General features: G+C 39.1%; 1 protein-coding gene across 29 annotated transcripts in view; it reads right to left on the bottom strand.

The window, feature by feature from the left end:
- Positions 1-20,699, bottom strand: part of syd (JNK-interacting protein syd) — a 648,626-nt gene that overhangs the window by 274,624 nt on the left and 353,303 nt on the right. For all 29 annotated transcript variants that reach the window (XM_067136859.2, XM_067136850.2, XM_067136852.2 and 26 more), the window contains one exon: positions 13,788-13,971. In XM_067136859.2, coding sequence (XP_066992960.2) covers positions 13,788-13,971 — 184 coding nt within the window. The remainder of the gene's footprint in view (positions 1-13,787; positions 13,972-20,699) is intronic.

The following is a 20,699-nucleotide window of genomic DNA, read 5'->3' as shown; positions in this document are numbered from 1 at the left end:
TGTTGTCTCTAAAGTTGAATGACGTTCAGAAGAAGGAAGCTAGTGCGCTGCTTGAAAATATTTCTGAATTATCTAGCAAGGTCACTCAATTGTTAACTGGGGAAGTTCCTCCCAAAACTGATCAACCCGCCACGATGAATGCTGGGAGCGAGGAAGAGCCTCCTAAGGGAGAAGTCAATAGGATAACCGTTGCTGCTCAAACTATCTCTGCCCCATTAGACAACGAGTCTGAACGCCGTAACTCATTGAATAATGTACGTTCTGAATTAACTTCTTTGCCACTTAAACCTTTACCGATTATGTCACCTGGGTTCAGTAGTTTGCCCCATCCATTGGCAATGTTGCTCAGGGGTATCTCTAAGTTTTCAGTTAATACCACCAGTGAAGTAATTTCATTTTTAAGATTTCTAGTTGAATTTCAGGATCATGCCCTTGTGTTTTCTCTTTCCCCATGTCAGATTTTGCAAATCATCTATCCTTATGCAGTAGGTATTCTCTCAGACAAAATAGTTAGAGCCATTGCCGAGCAATCATCAATTGAAGACTTCCACGCCCACTTGCTAGCTAACTTCATCCCGGCTAGGGCAAGGTCCTCCCTTATTCAGAAGTACTATTATCGTGTACAGCGTTTGGATGAAAACTTGGCTGACTTCATCCAAGATATTAAATTCTATACTAGGGTGTTTGCTCTTCACTTTCCGGAGGACCAGATTGTACAAGCCATTGTGGAAGGCATTTCACCATCCTATAGGTCATATTTGTGTTTCGCGGCGTGCCCGCAAACCTTCTCTGAACTTGAGGCATTGGCCGCCTCAGCGGAAGGAGTTAGATACGCCGATTCATTGCGTGTCGCGAAAGAACCCCCGCCTTCTTTTAGTAATACTCGGCCTCCACCTCGCCGATCAGTCACACCCCGTAAATGCTATGCTTGCGGGTCGCCCGACCACCTTCGGAACAAGTGCGCATTGCTCAAATCTAGTGTGACAAGGAATGGAGCTGGTTCATCACAAGGCTGTTTTAAATGTGGGGCTTTCTCACATATCGCCAAGAATTGTCCCAATTCGAATAGCACCCCCTCCTGCTCAACTTCTGGTGCAACTTCCAACAACAATATAAAGTGACTAGTGCCTTCGGCTGAGTCGATTAATCCCTATTCCCGAGACTCAGCCCCGGGTAAACAGATCAAAAAATCAGGGAAATTTCAATCTTCAAATCCATCCCTTGAATGCCCCAAGGAGTGTCTTAGGATTGCGGCGGATACCCCCGCACCGGTTCCTTTTCTTAAGATTGAGTTAAATAATGAACCTGTAACTGCTCTCTTAGATTCAGGCAGTGTTTGTTCGATTATTTCGGCTGAATGGTATTCTAAATTGAAATCTGTTTGTAAACTACCTGACTATGTCTCATCTCCTGTTCAATATGTTTCGGCTAATTCATCTCCATTAGAAATTCTAGGTTCCGTACAGGTCAAAATTTGTATTTTTAAATTTACATGGAAAACCAAACTGTTTGTGGCTAAGCATTTGTCTTGCCCCATCATACTGGGAGCGGACTTTATTTCTCACACTGGTCTTGTGCTCGATCTTCAGAGTAAGTCGTGCACATTCAAATTTGCGTTCAATTGTAAAATTCCGTTGTTAAAGTGTAATTCTGTATCATGCTCATCTATTTCGCCTACCCAGGATGAGATGTTGTTAGACCTTAGACATCTACCTGAGGAGCAGGCTGATAGTATTCGTAAATTATGTCAGTCATTTCCAGAGGTGTTCTCTGATACTCTTGGTGTTACTGACCTTATTGAATACAAAATTGAGGTCACGGATTCGATTCCTGTCCGTTTTCCACCTTATAGGCTATCTCCACCTAAAATGAAGGCTCTGAAAGAAATCATCGATCAGATGTTGAAGGACGGTATTATTAGGCCCTCTAAGTCGGCGTATTCGTCACCTATCTTTCTAGTCCCAAAACCCCAAGGAGGCTTCAGGCCTGCCATTGATTATAGGGCTCTCAATCGGAAGGTGGTGTTGCAATCTGTGCCCCTTCCTGACCTTCATTCTTGTTTTTCATGGTTTCGTAAGGCCAAGTTCTTTACTATCTTGGACTTGAATCAGGCCTATAATCAAATTCCCCTTGCCGAAGAGTCTAAACATCTTACAGCGTTTGCCACGGATTGGAATTTGTATGAATACAACCGCGTGCCTTTCGGGCTCCCCACGGGAGCAGCTGTACTCACTAGGCTACTAGATAGGGTCTTCTCCGACATCAAATTTGAGTACTTATATTACTACTTGGATGATGTCGTCGTATTTTCAGAAACTTTTGAAGAACATCTAGATCATCTGCGAGAAGTTCTCGATCGCCTTCGTAAGGCTGGGTTAACTGTCAAGTTGTCCAAGGTTGCCTTTGCTAAGCCCTCTATGTCATTCCTAGGGCATATTGTGTCACCTGATGGTGTTGCCGTCGATCATTCCAGAACACAGGCCATCCGTGATTTTAAACCTCCTAAGGACGTTAAAGGTATCGCCAGGTTCATTGGTATGGTGAATTTCTTCAGGAAGTTTATTCCTAACTTCGCTAATAGAGCGGCGCCCTTGAACCTTCTTCGTAGGAAAGGCATCAAATTCGAGTGGGGTCCTTCTCAACAAGCCGCTTTTGAAGATCTTAAATTAGCTCTCTGTAATACCCCTGTCCTTGCTGTGCCTGATTTCTCAAAGAAATTCATCGTCCAAACGGACGCGTCGTCGTCAGCAGTAGCTGCAGTCCTTCTTCAAGAGACTGAACTAGGGAGGCGACCCATCGCCTATGCATCTACGACTCTATCGGCTCAAGAAGCAAAATACTCCATATATGAGCTCGAAGGTTTGGCAGTCTTATTCGCCTTAGAGAAGTTCCGTCTCTATCTGGAACATGTCAAATTCGACCTGGAGACAGATAATCAAGCCTTAAGCTGGGTCTTAGGTAGGCCGCGTCGTACTGGTCGTATAGCCCGTTGGGCCATCCGTATTTCTGCCTTCCAATTCGATGTCAGGCATATCCGAGGTACCGAAAATGTTGTTGCTGATGGACTCAGCCGTATGTTTTCCAACGACATTGAGAACCATGAACCGGTCGATAGTTCATCTCCTCCCGAGTCCATGTTATCTGATGTTAATGCCATCTTAACAGATGCCCCCATGCTTTTTAGGGATATCGAGAAATACCAACGTGAAGATCCGACGCTGGCTCCGATAATGGAAACCCTTTCTTCTGGGGAACGTGTGGTCCCTTATGTTCTGAGGAATGGTGTTCTATGTTGCCCTTCGAGGCAGGATAAGATGATGAAAGTTGTCGTTCCAGCTGTTCTTGTACCTATGATCTTCAAGTACTATCATGAGACCCCATTAGGGGGGCATCTTCGAATCTTTAAAACTCGTGAAAAGATTCGTGAAAGGTTCATCTGGAAGGGTATGGACGGTGAAATCCGTGAACTTGTAAAAGCTTGTAAATCTTGTTTGCTTAGTAAACCCACCATGTCCACCAAGGTAGGCCTTCTGTCTTCGCATCAAGCGTCGCGCCCCATGGAACGCCTGTATATCGATTATGTAGGACCCTTCCCCCAGTCTAAGGGAAATGCTAACAAGTTTATCTTTGTATGCGTAGATGGCTTTACTAGATTTTCCTGGTTATTTCCGACTAAGCTGGCTACCGCTCAGTCCACCATTACTTGCCTAAATTCTATTTTTGCTTCTTTTGGTCCGTGCCAATATGTTGTGTCCGATAATGCTAAGGCGTTCACATCAAACCTTTTTCGTAAATTCTGTTTTGACTTGTCTATCTCTCATGTAACTACTTCTGCTTATTACCCTCAACCATCGCTGGCTGAACCGGTTAACCGTAATCTCAGGTCCGCGCTTATTGCCTATCATCATGAAGATCATTCCAGGTGGGACACGTCCTTGCATTGGTTAGCTTTTGCTTTGAATTCGGCGGTTCATGAATCACATAAGTTTACTCCAGCCTCTTTGATGTTCAAGTTTGTTCCCAACACGCCGCTCTCTAACCTCTGGTCTCTGAGTGACATTCTACCCGAGACAATAGATCCGGACAACATCAAAGATCTTTGGAAGAAGGCTAAAGCCAATCTTAAAGTCTCTCATGAAAAGGTTAGGGAAAGGTATGATCGTGGACGGAGACCCACCCCTTTGAAGGTAGGTGACCAAGTTATGGTCAAGAATTTTGTTCCCGCGGGCAAGCTTGCCCCCAGATTCCATGGGCCTTGTATCATTCTCGATTTCCTTACGCCGGTCACATTATTATTAAGTAATCCAGCCACCGAGAGGATATTTAGGGTTCACCTGTCCCAGGTGAAACCGGTGTAATTTCTGTGTTAACGTGCTTCATATTATCTTGAAAGGAATATGAATATATTTTTTTTGAGTTTTCACTTTTAAGGCATTCTGCCCCTTCTATAATATTTTCTATATTTAAGCATTTTTGTAAACCTCCCCCGATTCGTTAAACTGCCATTCTGTCCTTACCACGGCCATTACCACGCTCCCGTCTCCTGCTATACACACTGTGGCTTGCTTATATTAAATGCCATGGATATCTGCACGCCGCTGGCCCCTCAACCTCTCCACAAAGTCTGTGCCCTCAAAAAGATGATGGTCCAACAATATTCTGCCGCCTAGCTTTAATGTTTCAGTGCCCCCGCAGCCGCGCGGCGCTGTGCCGCGACTGGGTTTGAGGATGGGCCCCCTCGACCCCAGCGAGGACGACATGTGCACGGCGAGCCGGAGCTCTCCTCCCGGCCAAGGCTGATGTGCGGCGCACGACCTGCTACTTGCCCGCAGCCTGTATATCTTCACCGCGGGCGCGGCGTGTTTCAACACCTCTGCTCCCCTCATGGTGCGGGCGAGCGGTATCTCAGGGTACTTGAGGGGTCCGAGCGGCCTCTCCTGGACGCAAGCGGCAACGGCCGATCTGGCCATTCAACTTAGTCTACATCAACTACATGGACATTCCAGTTCGACATTACTACCTTCTCTTGGATTTTTCTGCAATACCTGGTGGACTTAGAAATTTTTTTTTCTCAACTTTAAAAACTAAAGTTTATCTTCTGAATTCAACTTCTACAAGCATAAAGACTTTACTTCACCTGCAACAACAAAAATTTTGGAACTGAATCAAACCATATTAAGAAAATCTTAAAAATAATTCTGCAATTAATCTCCACATCTACATCAAAACTTGGACCTAGTTTTCAAACAAATTTCATGTGTTACCCCTGGAGGAACATTTGGGGGGGGAGGTCTGTACCGGGCGGTACACCTCCACGCCGCTAATTCAAAAGGTGCGCCAGTTGAAACTCCTCTGCTGGAGGAAGTCTGAACTTTATTGACGGTATTAATTTTCTACTTTCTCAGAAGATGTCACTACCTGTAAATTTTGGAGTTTTAGAACTGTGTCATTTTTGATGTGTTTTTGTTTTGCTTGAAGTAAGAAGTGTGAACTTTCTCTCCTAGAGGACACTACTGAAGAACTACAATAGTGCACCCTAGTGCGAAGGAAAAGAACTGTTCTTTGGAGAAAATTTTATTTCAAAAGTTTGTTCTTTGTTAAATTTCTTTCAATCATTGGTTAAGTTGGCAATATTACCCCTTTCTTTCCCCTTGTTTTAAATCTAGCCAATCCCGAATTTCTGAAATTAATTTTCCACCAATAATGTGTTTCTTCTTCATCTTGTGTAGGGGTTTCTCTTTATTCTCCAATAAAGTGATTGTGGGCGGGTGTTCTCATTCCCCCTAACGCCTAGAACCTTCCGCGAGAGTATATAAACTGCTGATTTTAGGGTCTCTGCGCCACTTCTGTTCCATCTTTCAGTGTGTAAAGTACATAGCAGGGGGCGGGAAGCGCCTCTTTCTTCGGCAGCGGTCAACAACAAGGTAATGGCCAATTAATAACTTCTTTCTTTGCTAGCTCAGCAGTTTAACTCTCGGGGCGGGTCCGAAGCTTTTTCCATTATGTAACCTTCCTTAAAATGTAAAGAAACTTGTATCTATTTCATCTTTTAAACTGCATATCGGGATAGAGAGTGCTTAACCCTCTCGAGCTCCCAATCACATTGTTTTGAGGTGAACTTATTTTTCTCAACCTATTCTTCGTTAATATAATGTAAATGGTTCTTTTCTGAAGTCACCTCTGTAGTATGGGATTAGCCCTTGCATTAACGGCCTAGTGCCAAGTAGGTTTCAAATAAAGTGTATTAGGAGTGTGGAGAGCCTCCTTTCAAGTTGGTATTTTAGAGGCCATATAATTAACCTTTTCTCACTTAATAGGCCTCAGTAGATTGGGTATTTTACCCCTGTGTTTATGTCCGTTGAGGACAGCTTGAAGGTGGAGTTTGGTGTGGCCTGGGAGAGGCTTAAATTTGAGAGCGAGTGGCTCTTTTCCGGAAACTGAATCTTGTATGCCTCGAGGAAGGCTTTACGGTGTAATTTGGAGCAAGTGCTCCAGGGTTTGATTGGGGTCTTCTGCCCCGTTGTTGAAATTTGTATATCGTAAAGTTGGGCTAGTTGCTCAAGAATTGTGTTTTCAGAGCTCGAAGCCCAAATCCTGTAAATACTGTAATTGTACTTTGTTGTCTTGCTACTCCGTACCTGCCATTCTTGTTATTTCTGAATTCTGGAAAGAAAATATAACCTTGTTAAATTTTACATTTAACTTTAATTCCGTAGTTGGAGACCTATTCACACCCGCACCTTTTTTCACCTCTACCTACCACGGAAATCTCCGTAACACAAACTATTACTGTTCTAGTTTTTGAACTGAACACTGTAATTGATTAATTTATATACATCCATTTTTATAGCCCTAATATTTCAATTTCATTTACCCCCCTCAAACAGGCCTAAAAAATAGCATAACAGATTATAGCTAATAAACACTATTTCTTCAAATAATTAATACTATAATTTCAAGTTAGGAGGACTGAAATGGTCAAGATAAGCTGCCTCTGGGGAGCAATGGTAGTGTATTGGCCTCTGGATCCCAAAATAATGGGTTCAAACCAACAGATATACTGTAGTTGGATTTCTGAAGGGCAGAAAGAAGTCCATGCAACACTCCATGTTGAACAATATCAGCATGTAAAAAATCCCTGATGACATACTTGGTGTTTACCTGACAAAAATCATTAATATTCAGCCAAAGATACCCAAGAGAGATTCAGTTTCTGCCATCCAGTAGGCCAGAGTAAAATGGAACCTTGAAATTGTTGAACAATGGAACGTTTAAATTTTGAGTACACAGCCAGATGGCATCAAATTAAAATGTCTGCACATGGTAGCTGAGGCCATATTATTATTATTATTATTATTATTATTATTATTATTATTATTATTATTATTATTATGGTCATGATACAAGTTAAGGAGGTGGTCCAAAAAAAAAAAAGAAAGACATGCCTTTCATTATAAAGTAAGGTCCAGCACTATGAAAATTTGGTTAACTTTAGGAGTTTTACTGTATATTCAAACCATCCCACTATCTTTTGGTAGCACCAATACTTTTACAAGGACTTTTAATTTAATTTGTTTGCTTCAAAATTTAAAGGGAAATTTCTATTATATAGATTAATGCTATGTTGTCATATTTTTCTTCAACGTTTGTCCCTCCTGGGGCCTGTTCCACAAAGGTATGGTCTTGTACATTACAAGTAAATTCTCTAGTAACTTGTACAAATACCAGAGTTTCTGTTCCACAAAAGAATTTTCTACAGTTGTACTTTACTACTCCATACTTACAAATTACTAGTGAATTTTTATAGGCGTGTTCCACAAAAGTACTAGTACTTGTAACTTACTAGCGAAATGAGGAGAATTCTCTACCAGTGAAAGGACAATAATATATAAATGTACTAGTGCTATTTAAATACGCTTATTTTGGATACATTTTGATAAATATGTGGTCTAGCAGTAGTGATAGTGATGGTGATGAAAATGAAAACTATCGTCTGTACAGGGAAAGAATAAACTTCCAGTTTAACACTGTATTTGAATACAATGAACGTTTTAGGTTAAGCACAATACAAGTGGAAGAACTTTTGATAGATATTGGCCATAGCTTAAAATATCCTACGAACAGAAATAAATCTCTCTCTGCTAAACAACATTTACTAACAACATTACATTGGCTAGGAAATGGTGGTCAGTACCATGTTACTACAGATATGCTTGGGATGGCAAAATCTTCGGTCTGTGGTAGCTGCAATAAATGATATAAAATTTCCTCAAATTGTTTGTTGGCCTGAAAATACTGAAAAAAAACATATTCCAAGAAGGACATTCCTGGAATCATTAATGAGCAGAATATCTCTTACATACGTCCAACTTTTCCCCTCAAAACCTCCATGAGCTTTTCCCAAGTCAAATATTTCCATCCAACCATTTATTTTGTCTTGTTTTTTCAGACTCTCGCTGAATCCACCGAAACGAATATCTTTCCTACCTTCTATTTCCTTCAAAATGAATAACTTTGTTTCTCTTGACATCATTTTAACAATTCATGCAGAGTTTGCAATTTCGTAACAGTTAAGTTTGGCGGCCGAATATCGTTATTAGCGGCATCTGATTCCTAATGACAGACCAAGGTAGGTATGTTAGACTCTCGTAGAACATACGCGAGGATCACGGAAGAACAGAATGGGTGATAATAACGGAGTAATTTCGTATCATCAAAGAAATAAACTGAAAAATAACATCGTAGCATTAAAAAATTCACAGGAATATTAGTTCTTTCAATCTCGCTGCATAAGTTACAGTAAAATACGATATTACGATAAATGAGGCAAGCATAACCTAATTCAACGAATGGAATACGAAGATAAACAGCTGATTCATGCTATGACGTAGTATGTTTATTGATATGTCGTCACTTGTAAAACTTGTAACAATTCACTGGTAATATACAAGAGACTATCAATCTTTTGTGGAACAGAAATGTACAACTCCATACATTACAAGAACCCACACTAGTAACTTGTAATGTACAAGACCATACTTTTGTGGAATAGGCCCCAGGTGGCAAGGCCTGCTACATGGATTCATTGCCTCCATTTAGTTCTGTCCTGGGCAATGTCAGGATGGAGACTGACACTCTTCAGATCTCTGTGAAGAGTATCACAGCCCATCGCTGCTTTAGTCGTCCCTTTGGTCTCCTGCTTCTAACGTTTAGTCTGTCTTTCTGAAAGTATTAGTCACTGTCCTTAGTACATGTTCAAACCATTGTAGACAGCTCTCGTGCATTTTATCTCAAATTGGTGCTATGCCAAATCTTTCCCTGATTGTTTCACTGGAGATGCGATCCAGTATCATGAGGCCAGATGTCTACCTCAGCATGTGGTCTGCATGTGCATTCCATCAGGATTCTGATGTGTCCGTAGATTTACCCTGCACAAGTCAGCCGTCCATTTCTAATGACTACCTAGAGTTAGTGTGTGCGCTCATTTCCGTAGACCACCGAATGATTCTGTGAGAACTATCCTTAGAAACTAGGATTAGTCATCACTGGACATGTACGTGGCACATGCTGAAGAACATCCTCACCCCGAGGAAAACTGCATCCCACTGGGTTCCCCACCACCTCAAAGACATACAGAAATGGCACCAGTTCAAAGCAGATGGTACCATCTCGACAGACATAGCAATGAAAAGGATGCATTTCTACAGGATACTGTGGCCATTGATGAAACCTGGACACAGGCACACAACCTAAAACTAAAGCAGCAATAGAATGAATGGCATTACCCAGTATTGCCACATCCAAAGAAATTTCTACAGGAACCCAGTAGGGTGAGGGCCATGTTGATAGTGGATACGACACCGAAAGAATCATTGTTAGTCATGCGGCACCCCAAGATGGAACTGTAAATGTAGAGTAGGTGGCATTGGAAAGTCTTGGAACATCCTACATAATACCCTGACATGTCTTTCACCACTTGAGACAATATTTTAGATTAATTTTCCACTAAAAATAATATCTTACAAGAACTCTCTAATTAAAAAGAATAATAATAAAATTACTGGCATAACAGGCAGACCTTTAAATGCTCATTACGAACCCTTGCATTTTTTTTAAGCACTGTAATATGAGAAATAATAATGATAGCAACAAGAATGATAATACTAAGGGAACACTAAGGGTAAAGCACCTGAAGGGGAAGTGCAGCATATATTGACCTGACCAGGGTGGAGAAAGTGAGATAATGGGGGGTTACGGACTTGCAGCGGGTTGGATTCAAGCCAATGAAAGAGCAACGATCTTTCAAACACCTCATATTGTATGCTGGAATGGAGACAAAGCAGGACTTCATTAAGATAAGTTCCAAATTTCAAATTCCTAAGTGTTTGGACAGAAATAATACTTAATATTCCCAAATACTGAGTGTAACTTGATAGAATTTGATGATCTTTTAAGAATGAAACATGTCATCCTTTGTTTAATAGTATGGTTTTTCTTTTATATTTATACTGAACTTGTGTGTTCGACAGACTGGAAAGGTTTTAAGGTACATTGAACTAAGTCAATACTGGAAAGTATGGCTTCCTTCTTTAAAATAAAGTCTTTGTGCCATATCCACTGTGCTGATGTGCATATCTTGACCTACTGGCATGAGGTTTAATTATGTCCATCCACAATTTATTTTACATGAACGGTACGTGGCCTTCTCTTTGGCGCTCATGGTCTTAAATGGACAAAGAGAGATGGCTACATATACTGCAATGAATTCACTCATGGCAGCCAAGTTTTGTGCCCATCACCATATCAGCAATACCATCAGTGCCAGCCAACGGAAACAGAATAGGATAGAAGACATCACCAATGTGCTACCAGAGTTGAAGCAAACAAACATGTGGACACCATATTGCATGAGCCAAAACATTATAAACATTTGTTCTCTATTAATGATCAATTTATGACGTTTAAAGCAAATATGAGAATTCCGTATTGTTTTGTGCAGAGCCGTGTTTATTTTCACATAAAAAATATAAGAATAACAAGATGCAATTAAAATAAATAACAATGCGAACAACATGTATCAGTCTCAGATCGCATCACCAACACGTATTATGATTTGAGTTTACCGATATGTTGAAAGTGAAAGGAGTTGCAACAAAAACGGGTCATCCACTTAGGAAGGAATCAGAAATTTAATAAAAAATTACAGAAAATTCAAAAAGACAATCAAATTAGCTGCAGATGTTTTGAATCACTTCTCACAACCTCAAACATTGCTGCCAGCAAGATTTTATATCCTTGCTGTTTCTGGCCCCTCTTCAGTCAGTTTTAAAATATTCTATCCTCTGGCCCAAAACGAAATAACTATAAATAGTGTACACTGCTGGAGATCCCAACTATAGTAAAATATTCAATAATTCAGCAGTGGAGAACTAGGCCAAAATGGTGTTCGAAGTAGTATTAATGAGATTTCACAAAACCAGATTTCAAAACATATTGTATAATATTTGTTTGGGTTTTCTTTACATCATAATAAGAACTCTATTCTTCTTCCAAAAGTAGCAGAACAAGTTAACATCATCAACCAACAGGTTCTGAACATTTTGAAAGATGATAACATACCGTACCTCAAAAAAGAATGTGTGTATGGTATTATATAAGCTCATCGCAGTTACACTTGTCTCAGAAACTATTGAACGTTGTCGGTATTCACAAGGTTTGTGCCTACAAGAGATTTGAATTTTATCTTGATAATAGCATAAACTCTGATCATATATATATATATATATATTTTTCCTTTTCTTTGTGCGGGGTGGCAGCAGGTGTTACGACTATACATTACAATTGACTGCATAGAATATGACAATATTTCAGAACATTCTTCATCCTTCAGGCACACCACCTCAAAGTTAGACATAAAAGTTGGACACACCATAATATTCTTCTTTACAATCTAAATACTGATGCTGGTTTGTGCAATAGAATGAGACTGACTGAAGAATGGAGAGATTACAGAAGCTAGACAAAAATAATGTTCATGCAGAAATTCTGATAGACACAACTTCGGGAAGAACATGTTTTATTCCAAGAATAGGATGGAAATATTTTTCATGATCATCCACAAGTGTGTTTAAATTTCTCTATCTGAGATATATAAAAAGGGAAATTTCATGATAACCCGTTATGATTCTCTACAATTTATATGTAACGTGGAAAAGTGTAACTTTTTCTTAAGACACGAACATTAACATGTTCTTTTCAATTTTCCAATTTCATTTTACATGCTAATTTTTTCTGTCGAAAACAGGCTTACATACTAGTAAGAATATAAATCACCAGCATAAGCAGACAGGCAAGTGTAGCAGGCGTAAACTGAGTACATGAAAAACATGACAAGAAATAAACATGAATAAATGCTAACAAATGAGGATGAAATCCATTCTCTACACATTCTCAGATATTCCATAGCTATTTCTTCTCAGTCGATGACCAGCTTGTTTCTGTTTCCCGTTTTCACCACGGAGTGGAGCATACTCTCACAGAGGGAGTTATTCTTGAGTTCATTCTTGATAGGGGTAGTGTAGGATTAACACAGGAGAATGGAGAGATTACAGAAGGACAATACAGTTGGTAAAAGACAGAGAAAAAAGGATAAAAATAGAAGAAAAATTCAATAATTTCAATGCAAGGGGTGAAAGAGTAACAGATAAGTTTGTCTTTGCCCCTTTGTGTTTTTATATCTGTTGCGAATCGGGAACTATTCATACACTTGTTATTCATTTTCATTACAATGCAGAGTAGAATGACACTGAGGTCACAACTTTCAAAGTTAAGTCTTCATCAGTGTAAGTGAATGATGAGTCTGGTATCTCCTCCTTCCTAACTTGACTTCACATTATATCTGTCATTCCACCTTATACTGTATGCACTTTTCCTTACACCTTAAATAAAACAAATGAATACGTCAATCCAGTGGAGATTTACAGGCTCCCTCCCTCCTAAGATTCATACTCATGGCATGCAATTTCATTGTGTTTCAGATTGAACCTGAACTCTCCTCTTGTTTCAAAAGTTTGCCCATGAGTATTATAAAATAGGTCTACAAGGACTATAAAAGAACCAAACTTTAGTTTTTTTGCATATAATACCAAATGTCAGAAAATGTGGGATCATACTAGTCCAGTTTACAATTTCAACATATTTTTTTCAGGTCAGGCTCGTTTGCATTCACAGTTCCAATGAATTGGAGTAGAAATTCTCTCCTCACATCACTTTTCTAGTTTTATGATTTAAATAAAGATGATAGGTGTGGGACTAAACAAGGCCATAAGTTAATTGGTAACAAAGGATTGTAGAGAAGCTTAGTTCATTTATGGAGGTTTGCACATTAAACACTAAAAGGCATAAGAGTCTACAATGAAGATATATGTCAGCATGTCTGTAACTAAAAAAAAAATATATATGGGCCTTGGCCTACTATGCATGACCGATGCTCAGCCCAAAGGCCTGCAAATTACGAGGTGACATATGCTCAGTGCGACAAATCCTCTCAGTTGTTATAGTATGGTCGCCATTTCACTAGCAGATAGCTTGTCAATCATAATCACATAGGCTGAGTAGACCTTGAAAACCCTCAAACAGGTAAAAATCCCTGGCCTAACTAGGAATCAAACCCATGGCCTCCAGTTGAGAGGCAGGCATGCTAATCCTACACCGTACAGCCAACATATGTATGCATCACATTCCTCAATTTCCCAACATGATTCATAACAAGTATACAAAAGCCTTACCTGGAACACTAGCTATGCACAAGAGGTGAGAGCTACAAACATTGAAGCTCTCCAGAATATCGGCAGGATTATTGGCATCAATAACCGTCACTTTACTGACTGAATGAGTGCTGGTACAAATCCACACAAGGGATGATAGCTGCTGCTCTAGTTCTTCTCCTTCTCGGCATAGTTTTTCTCCTTCCTGATGGAGAAGAAAACCTGTTTGTTATCCAACATTAAGAAAACTACAAAAGGTCTACATTTAAAAAACGAGAATAGAGGGCATAAAATTATACAAAAGGTGTACAATACTTTACAAGCCTTTACTTTACAACATTATACACTGCTGAGAAATAAAAGTATTACACAAGATTTTTTTGGGAAAGGTACTTCAAGCTGCACTGGATTGTACTGCCTGTTCTGATGGACTGTTAGTAAGACATAATGGTGATCCTTTGCTGTAAGTGCTTCTGCAAACACTTCCTGTTGTTTGAAAACAAGTCTATAGCCCAGAAATCCTACCTAGAGACACTCCAATAGTTTGTGTTACCTCACACTGGGTCTGCATAGTTCTCATCCTTCCTCTGGATCTCCACACAATTGATTCTGATAAATCGTGTTGTTGAGGCATTGATGCCAACCAAGGACGACTGAAATACCACAATGGCAAATACCCCCTCTCACCCAATACTCTTTGACCAGATCACAGATAAAGTTAATTCTAAATTAATTGATTTCTCGTCAGGGTTGCCAACTCCTAGATACTCATTATCGGCAGATATGGATTTGAAAAACACCAGAAATCACCAGATCTGGATTTGAAAACTCTATAAATTCTCCAGATTTAGTAAGATAAGGCATTAAAATTACATTTACCTTCTTTCAATTGTGCTGTTCTTGCCTCTGAAGTTTAGTAACTCTAATGGTGTCCTCATGTGAAGACATGTCTAGCCTATATTATAGCCATATGATAAATTGAATACAAGTCACACTAAAACACTAGCACTATTATAATAATAAACTGTTCACTGCATTTTATCAATTATCGTAATCCTAACATAAGTCTATTTAATTGCACAAACTATACACAAATTAAAAAACGACTATATTTCTTTATTTATGGCTGATCTGTAGAAGTTGAGGGTACTTGACCTGTATAGTTGTACGACTCTAATGTGCCTATTTTCTGCAGTACTTCTTTCGGTAGATCGTATGTATAACAGCATTTCCCTACCCTAATCAAGCCAAATTTTTTACACATGACAGAATGGAGAGTTTGAAATGACATTAGAATGAGGAAGTACGAGAGTCCATATACTGTAGTTAAATTTGCAAGTTCGCTGAAAGGGTTTTCTCTAGTTGAATCCCTATACGAATCAACTTCTGCCCAAAATGTCACAGTGTCCGTAACTTCAGTCCACTGGATATGAAGCAGATTTCTCCACTGCTTTTCTACTGCCAGAATAGCATTATTGTCAACATAAGAGTTGTGCTATATCAATAATTTGCAACTTCAAAGGCCTTAAACAATTTTCAGGTGAAAAGGGAGACATTTTTTCAAGGATCCCTATATTTTCAGGTAATCATAGCCTCAATTGTTGGATAAGTTAAATGATGAATAGCACGCGTCTATCGCATAGTTGTTTCTGTCGTTGGTCTTCAGAAAGGGAGGACGATGATACTTTAGTTTCGAAATCATAACCTAGGTAGGGCTTCGGGTACAGATGATTATTAATTTCTGTTTTCAGGACATCATCTTTGACACTGGGTAGTAAAACTTTGGTGCATAACAACTTATAATAATAATAATAATAATAATAATAATAATAATAATAATAATAATAATAATAATAATAATAATAATAATAATAATAATGCTATTTGTTTTACGTCCCACTAACTACTTTTTAAGGTCTTCGGAGATGCCGAGGAGCCGGAATTTAGTCCCGCGGGAGTTCTTTTACGTGCCAGTAAATCCACCGACACGGGGCTGTCGTATTTGAGCACCTTCAAATACCACCGGACTGAGCCAGGATCGAACCTGCCAAGTTGGGGTTAGAAGGCCAGCGCCCTAACTGTCTGAGCCACTCAGCCCGGCGCATAACAACTTAATGAGAAGGATTAGGTCACCTAATAATTTTGTAGGATTTTAGTTTTGACTTTCGAACTTCTTATTTACGGTCTGCACTTCAGCCAAAATTGGCTTCAGAAAAGTCAAATACATGTAATATTGAGGATTGCTATACATTGAATATAAAATATCGGCTGTATAACAGCGATCTTTAAGACGAGCGATTTCAAAGTGAGCTTTAATTCGATCCACTGTTGCATTATTCTTGTCACTGCACTTTCGATGCATAGCCACAGAATCTGGCTTAACTGCACTAATTTAAAAGGAGAGTCACCTTCAATTATTGTCTCATATGGTTCTTTGTATACTACCTGCCGTAGAGATAATTGCGAAAACCAATCGTAACTTCCCTTATGAGGAAATCTAAGTTCCTCGGCAAACACCCTGATGCATGTGAAACTGCCAATTGTAGAGAGTGACAAAAGCATCTGATTAATTGTAGATTTGGCACTTTAGCCTTGAACTTTACATAAATGCCATGATTTATGCCTACCATAAAGGATGCATTGTAAGTTCCTATTGCTTGGAATTTAGTCAAATCCAAACCTTTATTACACGGACATTTCTCTAAAGGCTCAACTATAGCATCAGCCGTACATTCTGACAATTCTACTAACTGTAGATATGTCACGACAATCTCTCTTTTTACTTTTTTTGAATAGTATCTTATAACAATGCCTAGTAACTTGGTAACCGAAATATCATTCATTACATCCAACAACAAACTATAACCGTTTTCACTTTCACATAAATCATCTATCAAGTCTTTTTCACCGGGCGAGTTGGCCGTGCGCGTAGAGGCGCGCGGCTGTGAGCTTACATCCGGGAGATAATAGGTTCGAATCCCACTATCGGCAGCCCTGAAAATGGTTTTCCGTGGTTTCCCATTTTCACACCAGGCAAATGCTGGGGCTGTACCTTAATTAAGGCCACGGCCGCTTCCTTCCAACTCCTAGGCCTATCCTATCCCATCGTCGCCATAAGACCTATCTGTGTCGGCGCGACGTAAAGCCCCTAGCAAAAAAAAAAAAGTCTTTTTCAAAATGAGGAGCTAACACATTTTGTATGATAGCAGTGCATTTTGTACGATGCAACTTCAAATTATTAATCCCTCTGCCATGAGGAAAATTTATTTTACACAACTCACTAAGATGCTCAACCACTTGAACCGAGCAATGTTCTGCTATGAAAACTGTCGTTCTTCCTTCCACTCAATTTGTCTCAAGATTAACTGGTTTAAAATTTAAAGTTTTCTGCCTATTAGAACTAAAGGGTTCGGCTCCCTTGATGTGTTTAACAGTGTTCCTATGTTTTTCAATATCTCCTAATTTAGAAGATAGTCGAATTTTACAGTATTTGCAAAAGTCTTTTGTGGCATTTCCTTCTACGTTTAGTAACCACTTATTATACCTATCATCTTTAAGCCATTTGTCTCTGAATCACTGTTTATACGGAGACTTCTCCAATGTTCACAACTACACTAACCCTGTAATTAACACATTTAACATAAATTAAGAAGTAGACACTACCACACAGTGACAACTCAAAAGTCCAGCACACTATATTTAATCAACACAGTGACATTGGCACTGGCAGCTGGGCTCCTCGCATGAATCATTCTAACTTTTCCAGTCACAAGTAAGAATGATAACCGCACTATTATTCACCTTAATAATAAGGTCAATAATGCATGGAAATACACATTCATGCTGCTAAAAATCCCGTGCTCTAGCTCACGCGTGGCAATGATGCTGGTTTTATTGTCAAGTGAGTCGCTTACGTAAACATGTTAATATCATATTTTATATGATATATAATGTGATAATATTTTACTAAGTTATACGTCTTATGACCGTATTTCCTTTTTTAAACTGATATTTTATTATAAAATTACTAAATATGTCACCAGATTTTAAAGAAAAACACCATATTTTCGACATGTCACAAAATTCAAATTCTGTCACCATATGACTTCCTGAAAACACCAGACCTGGTGACAAAATCACCAAAGTGGCAACCCTGTTTCTCGTTTTCATATTCTTGAAACAATAAAAAGTGATTGTAGCTGACATTGTTGCTGACAACACATCATTCCCATGATATTTTCCATGTTATTATTTTTTCTTTCTTGCACACCGGCCAAACTTAGGACCACGCCAATACCACTTCACTTCCATCTTATCATCCCTTCTTCCTACCTCCTTCTCCACAGTGTCTTCATTCTTTCAGAATGTTGCGCTCTTCTCTTTTCAGTCCAACTTCCCCCTCTGAGCTCTTTCTTTTCTTCAACAAGAACTTTTATATTGGAAAGTCTTTTCCTGACTTGGTCTTTATCATGACATTCTTCATCTGCAATTCCTAACCTCTTGAGTTCTTCCTTCATCTGCTTGGCATAACCCCCCCAACTCTTCAAGTATGGTAGTATATTTTATTAAAAATTTGTTTATTTAATCATGCTGGATCAATTCTGACCATGTGTCCATAGAATCACAGCCGTCTTTCCCTTATTGCTGTTCCTAGGTCTTCTGTTCTTTTGTATATCTCCTTATTTGATCGTAATCTGTAGTTTCCCTCTACCACCCTTGGGCCCAAAATCCTCCTTAACATTCTTTCAACCTTTAGTAGTTTTTCCAGGTTCGTTAGTGCTGCTGTTTCCACCCCATACAGAATCACTGGTTTTACCACAGCATCAAAATGTTTTAGTTTGGCATTAATGGAAAGATTATTTTTGTTGTAAATGGTTTTGGTGGCCTTTCCAGCTTAAGTCTTCTATTTTCCATGGCCTCTTTATCCATCCCGTTGCTGCTGATAATTTCTCCCAGGTAGTTAACATGATGATGTTATTATTATTATTATTATTATTATTATTTATTATTATTATTATTATTATTTGTTAAATAGTACTTTCCTTATCCATCATTGATGTAATGTGGCACTGTAAGTCCATGAGGTATGCATGTTGAAACCTTGTCACGTTTCTCTATGGGGTAAGATATAATGAATGATGTTATATATGACAGTAGAAATGGAGAGGGTGAAAACCGGCACCGGCACATAGCTTACTCCTGTCGAATTGTACCAAGGGTCCGCTTAAGGCTTAACATTCCCATCCGACAGACGAATCACCATCAACAGCATCAACTCCACACAAACACTGCAGAGAGGTTTGGAATTCAAGTTTTTGGCACACAATCTAGTGATTGGAAATTGTATACCACCCACCTCTCCTACCCTGTCAGCAACATTCTGATGAAGACTCTTTTTTTTTTTGACCAACAGGACTCAAACCGGCTAACCATGGTGTCAGATCAGACACCTTAATGATTATGGCCACCAGGCGGCCTGTAAAGTCCATGAGAAACATTCACTAATGCTGGAAAATCTGAAATAGGCATAGATAAATAATTGCAGATGAACAAAAAGTATTATAACTATCTGAACAAATGGAACATATTCTGGTACTACTGGTATTTATACATGGCACAAAGGCAAGTGCTTTGAGTATCTATGATGGTGGCAGTCCTGACTTCCAACAACATGTAGACACTTACAGGGAACCTATTTTACAGCCGGATAATGTGTATCCCAATGCCGCAAAGGTAATACAGCATGCTTAACATGGTGTGTGTCCTCTACCCTGGCCTGGTAGGTTTTTGGACCTTAACTCCATTAAATACATGTGGGATATGATGACGTGTCTTATTTCTACCCAGAATCTGGCAAGTACCATTGTCTAGCTACACTAAGATCCAGCAAACATGGATTATTGTACCCCAGACAGACTATGATATTTAGGTACTTGTATGACCACCCAGACAGGTTACACTCGTTATTCAGGGGTCCCCTGCGTATGTTTCAACCACATTGTATTAAATGTTCTGGATGTCCTATGGATTCCAAGTCTTAACGAACTCCACAAACCATCACCTTAAGACAGATACTTCTGTTTTTCAAAGCTATATGAGGAATGTTACAGCAAACTGAACCCTTGGTTTTTTTTTCCTTTCGGTTATGTTCACTTAGTTTGAATTTATGAACATGATAAATGTATTCATTATAAAAAGTGTACATTTGTGTTGGTTTAATAAAAGTTTCACTGTTGTACCCACATATTTGTGGAACTATTGGAAATTCCTGGGTTTGCTGTGATTATGGATATTATCTTTGCAATCTTTTTCATGATGTCTGTACCCAGAGAAGGTCATTCCAGGACCTAAATGATTGCCTTCTCTCAATCTTGAACCTAAAAGTTCACTCATTTCTTTGTTGAGACCCAAGTAACATACAAAATCATTTAGTTTAGACTGACTCAAAGGCTATGGCCTGCCATCATCTAAGTCTGGGGAAAAGTATACATCTTCCTACAAACTTCAAACTTGAAGAGCATGAAGTACTGGTACTACTCTAGATTTCCTTGTTCACACCAAACCATTGACACTTCAAAGGGAAGAGATCAACGAACTGTGTTGTTGCATTGTCTTACATTTTCTACACAAGTTTTTTATGCGATATGTGGAGCAAACTGTTCGTCTTGATTTTCTAATTTTATTTGAAAACAGACAAAGACAAATTCTTAATATATGGGGTAATATTTATTTTCTACTTTATCATGTAACACCCACAAATATAGCAAAAATTATTCGATTCACAACAAAATACACATTTAAAATACAGCCACTGCCTGACATGAGATTAAAACTATATTGTGGAAGGGAGAGGTAGATTCCTGCAGTTATATTGGAGGAGATACAAATTTCTTTCACATCTTCAGTGTCTTTATTGATGTAAGATAATGGAAA

The sequence above is a fragment of the Anabrus simplex genome, chromosome 1, assembly GCF_040414725.1.
Source record: "Anabrus simplex isolate iqAnaSimp1 chromosome 1, ASM4041472v1, whole genome shotgun sequence".
NCBI lineage: Eukaryota > Metazoa > Arthropoda > Insecta > Orthoptera > Tettigoniidae > Anabrus > Anabrus simplex.
The sequence above is the reverse complement of the archived record's forward strand: the minus strand, read 5'-3'. Positions and strand labels throughout refer to the sequence as shown.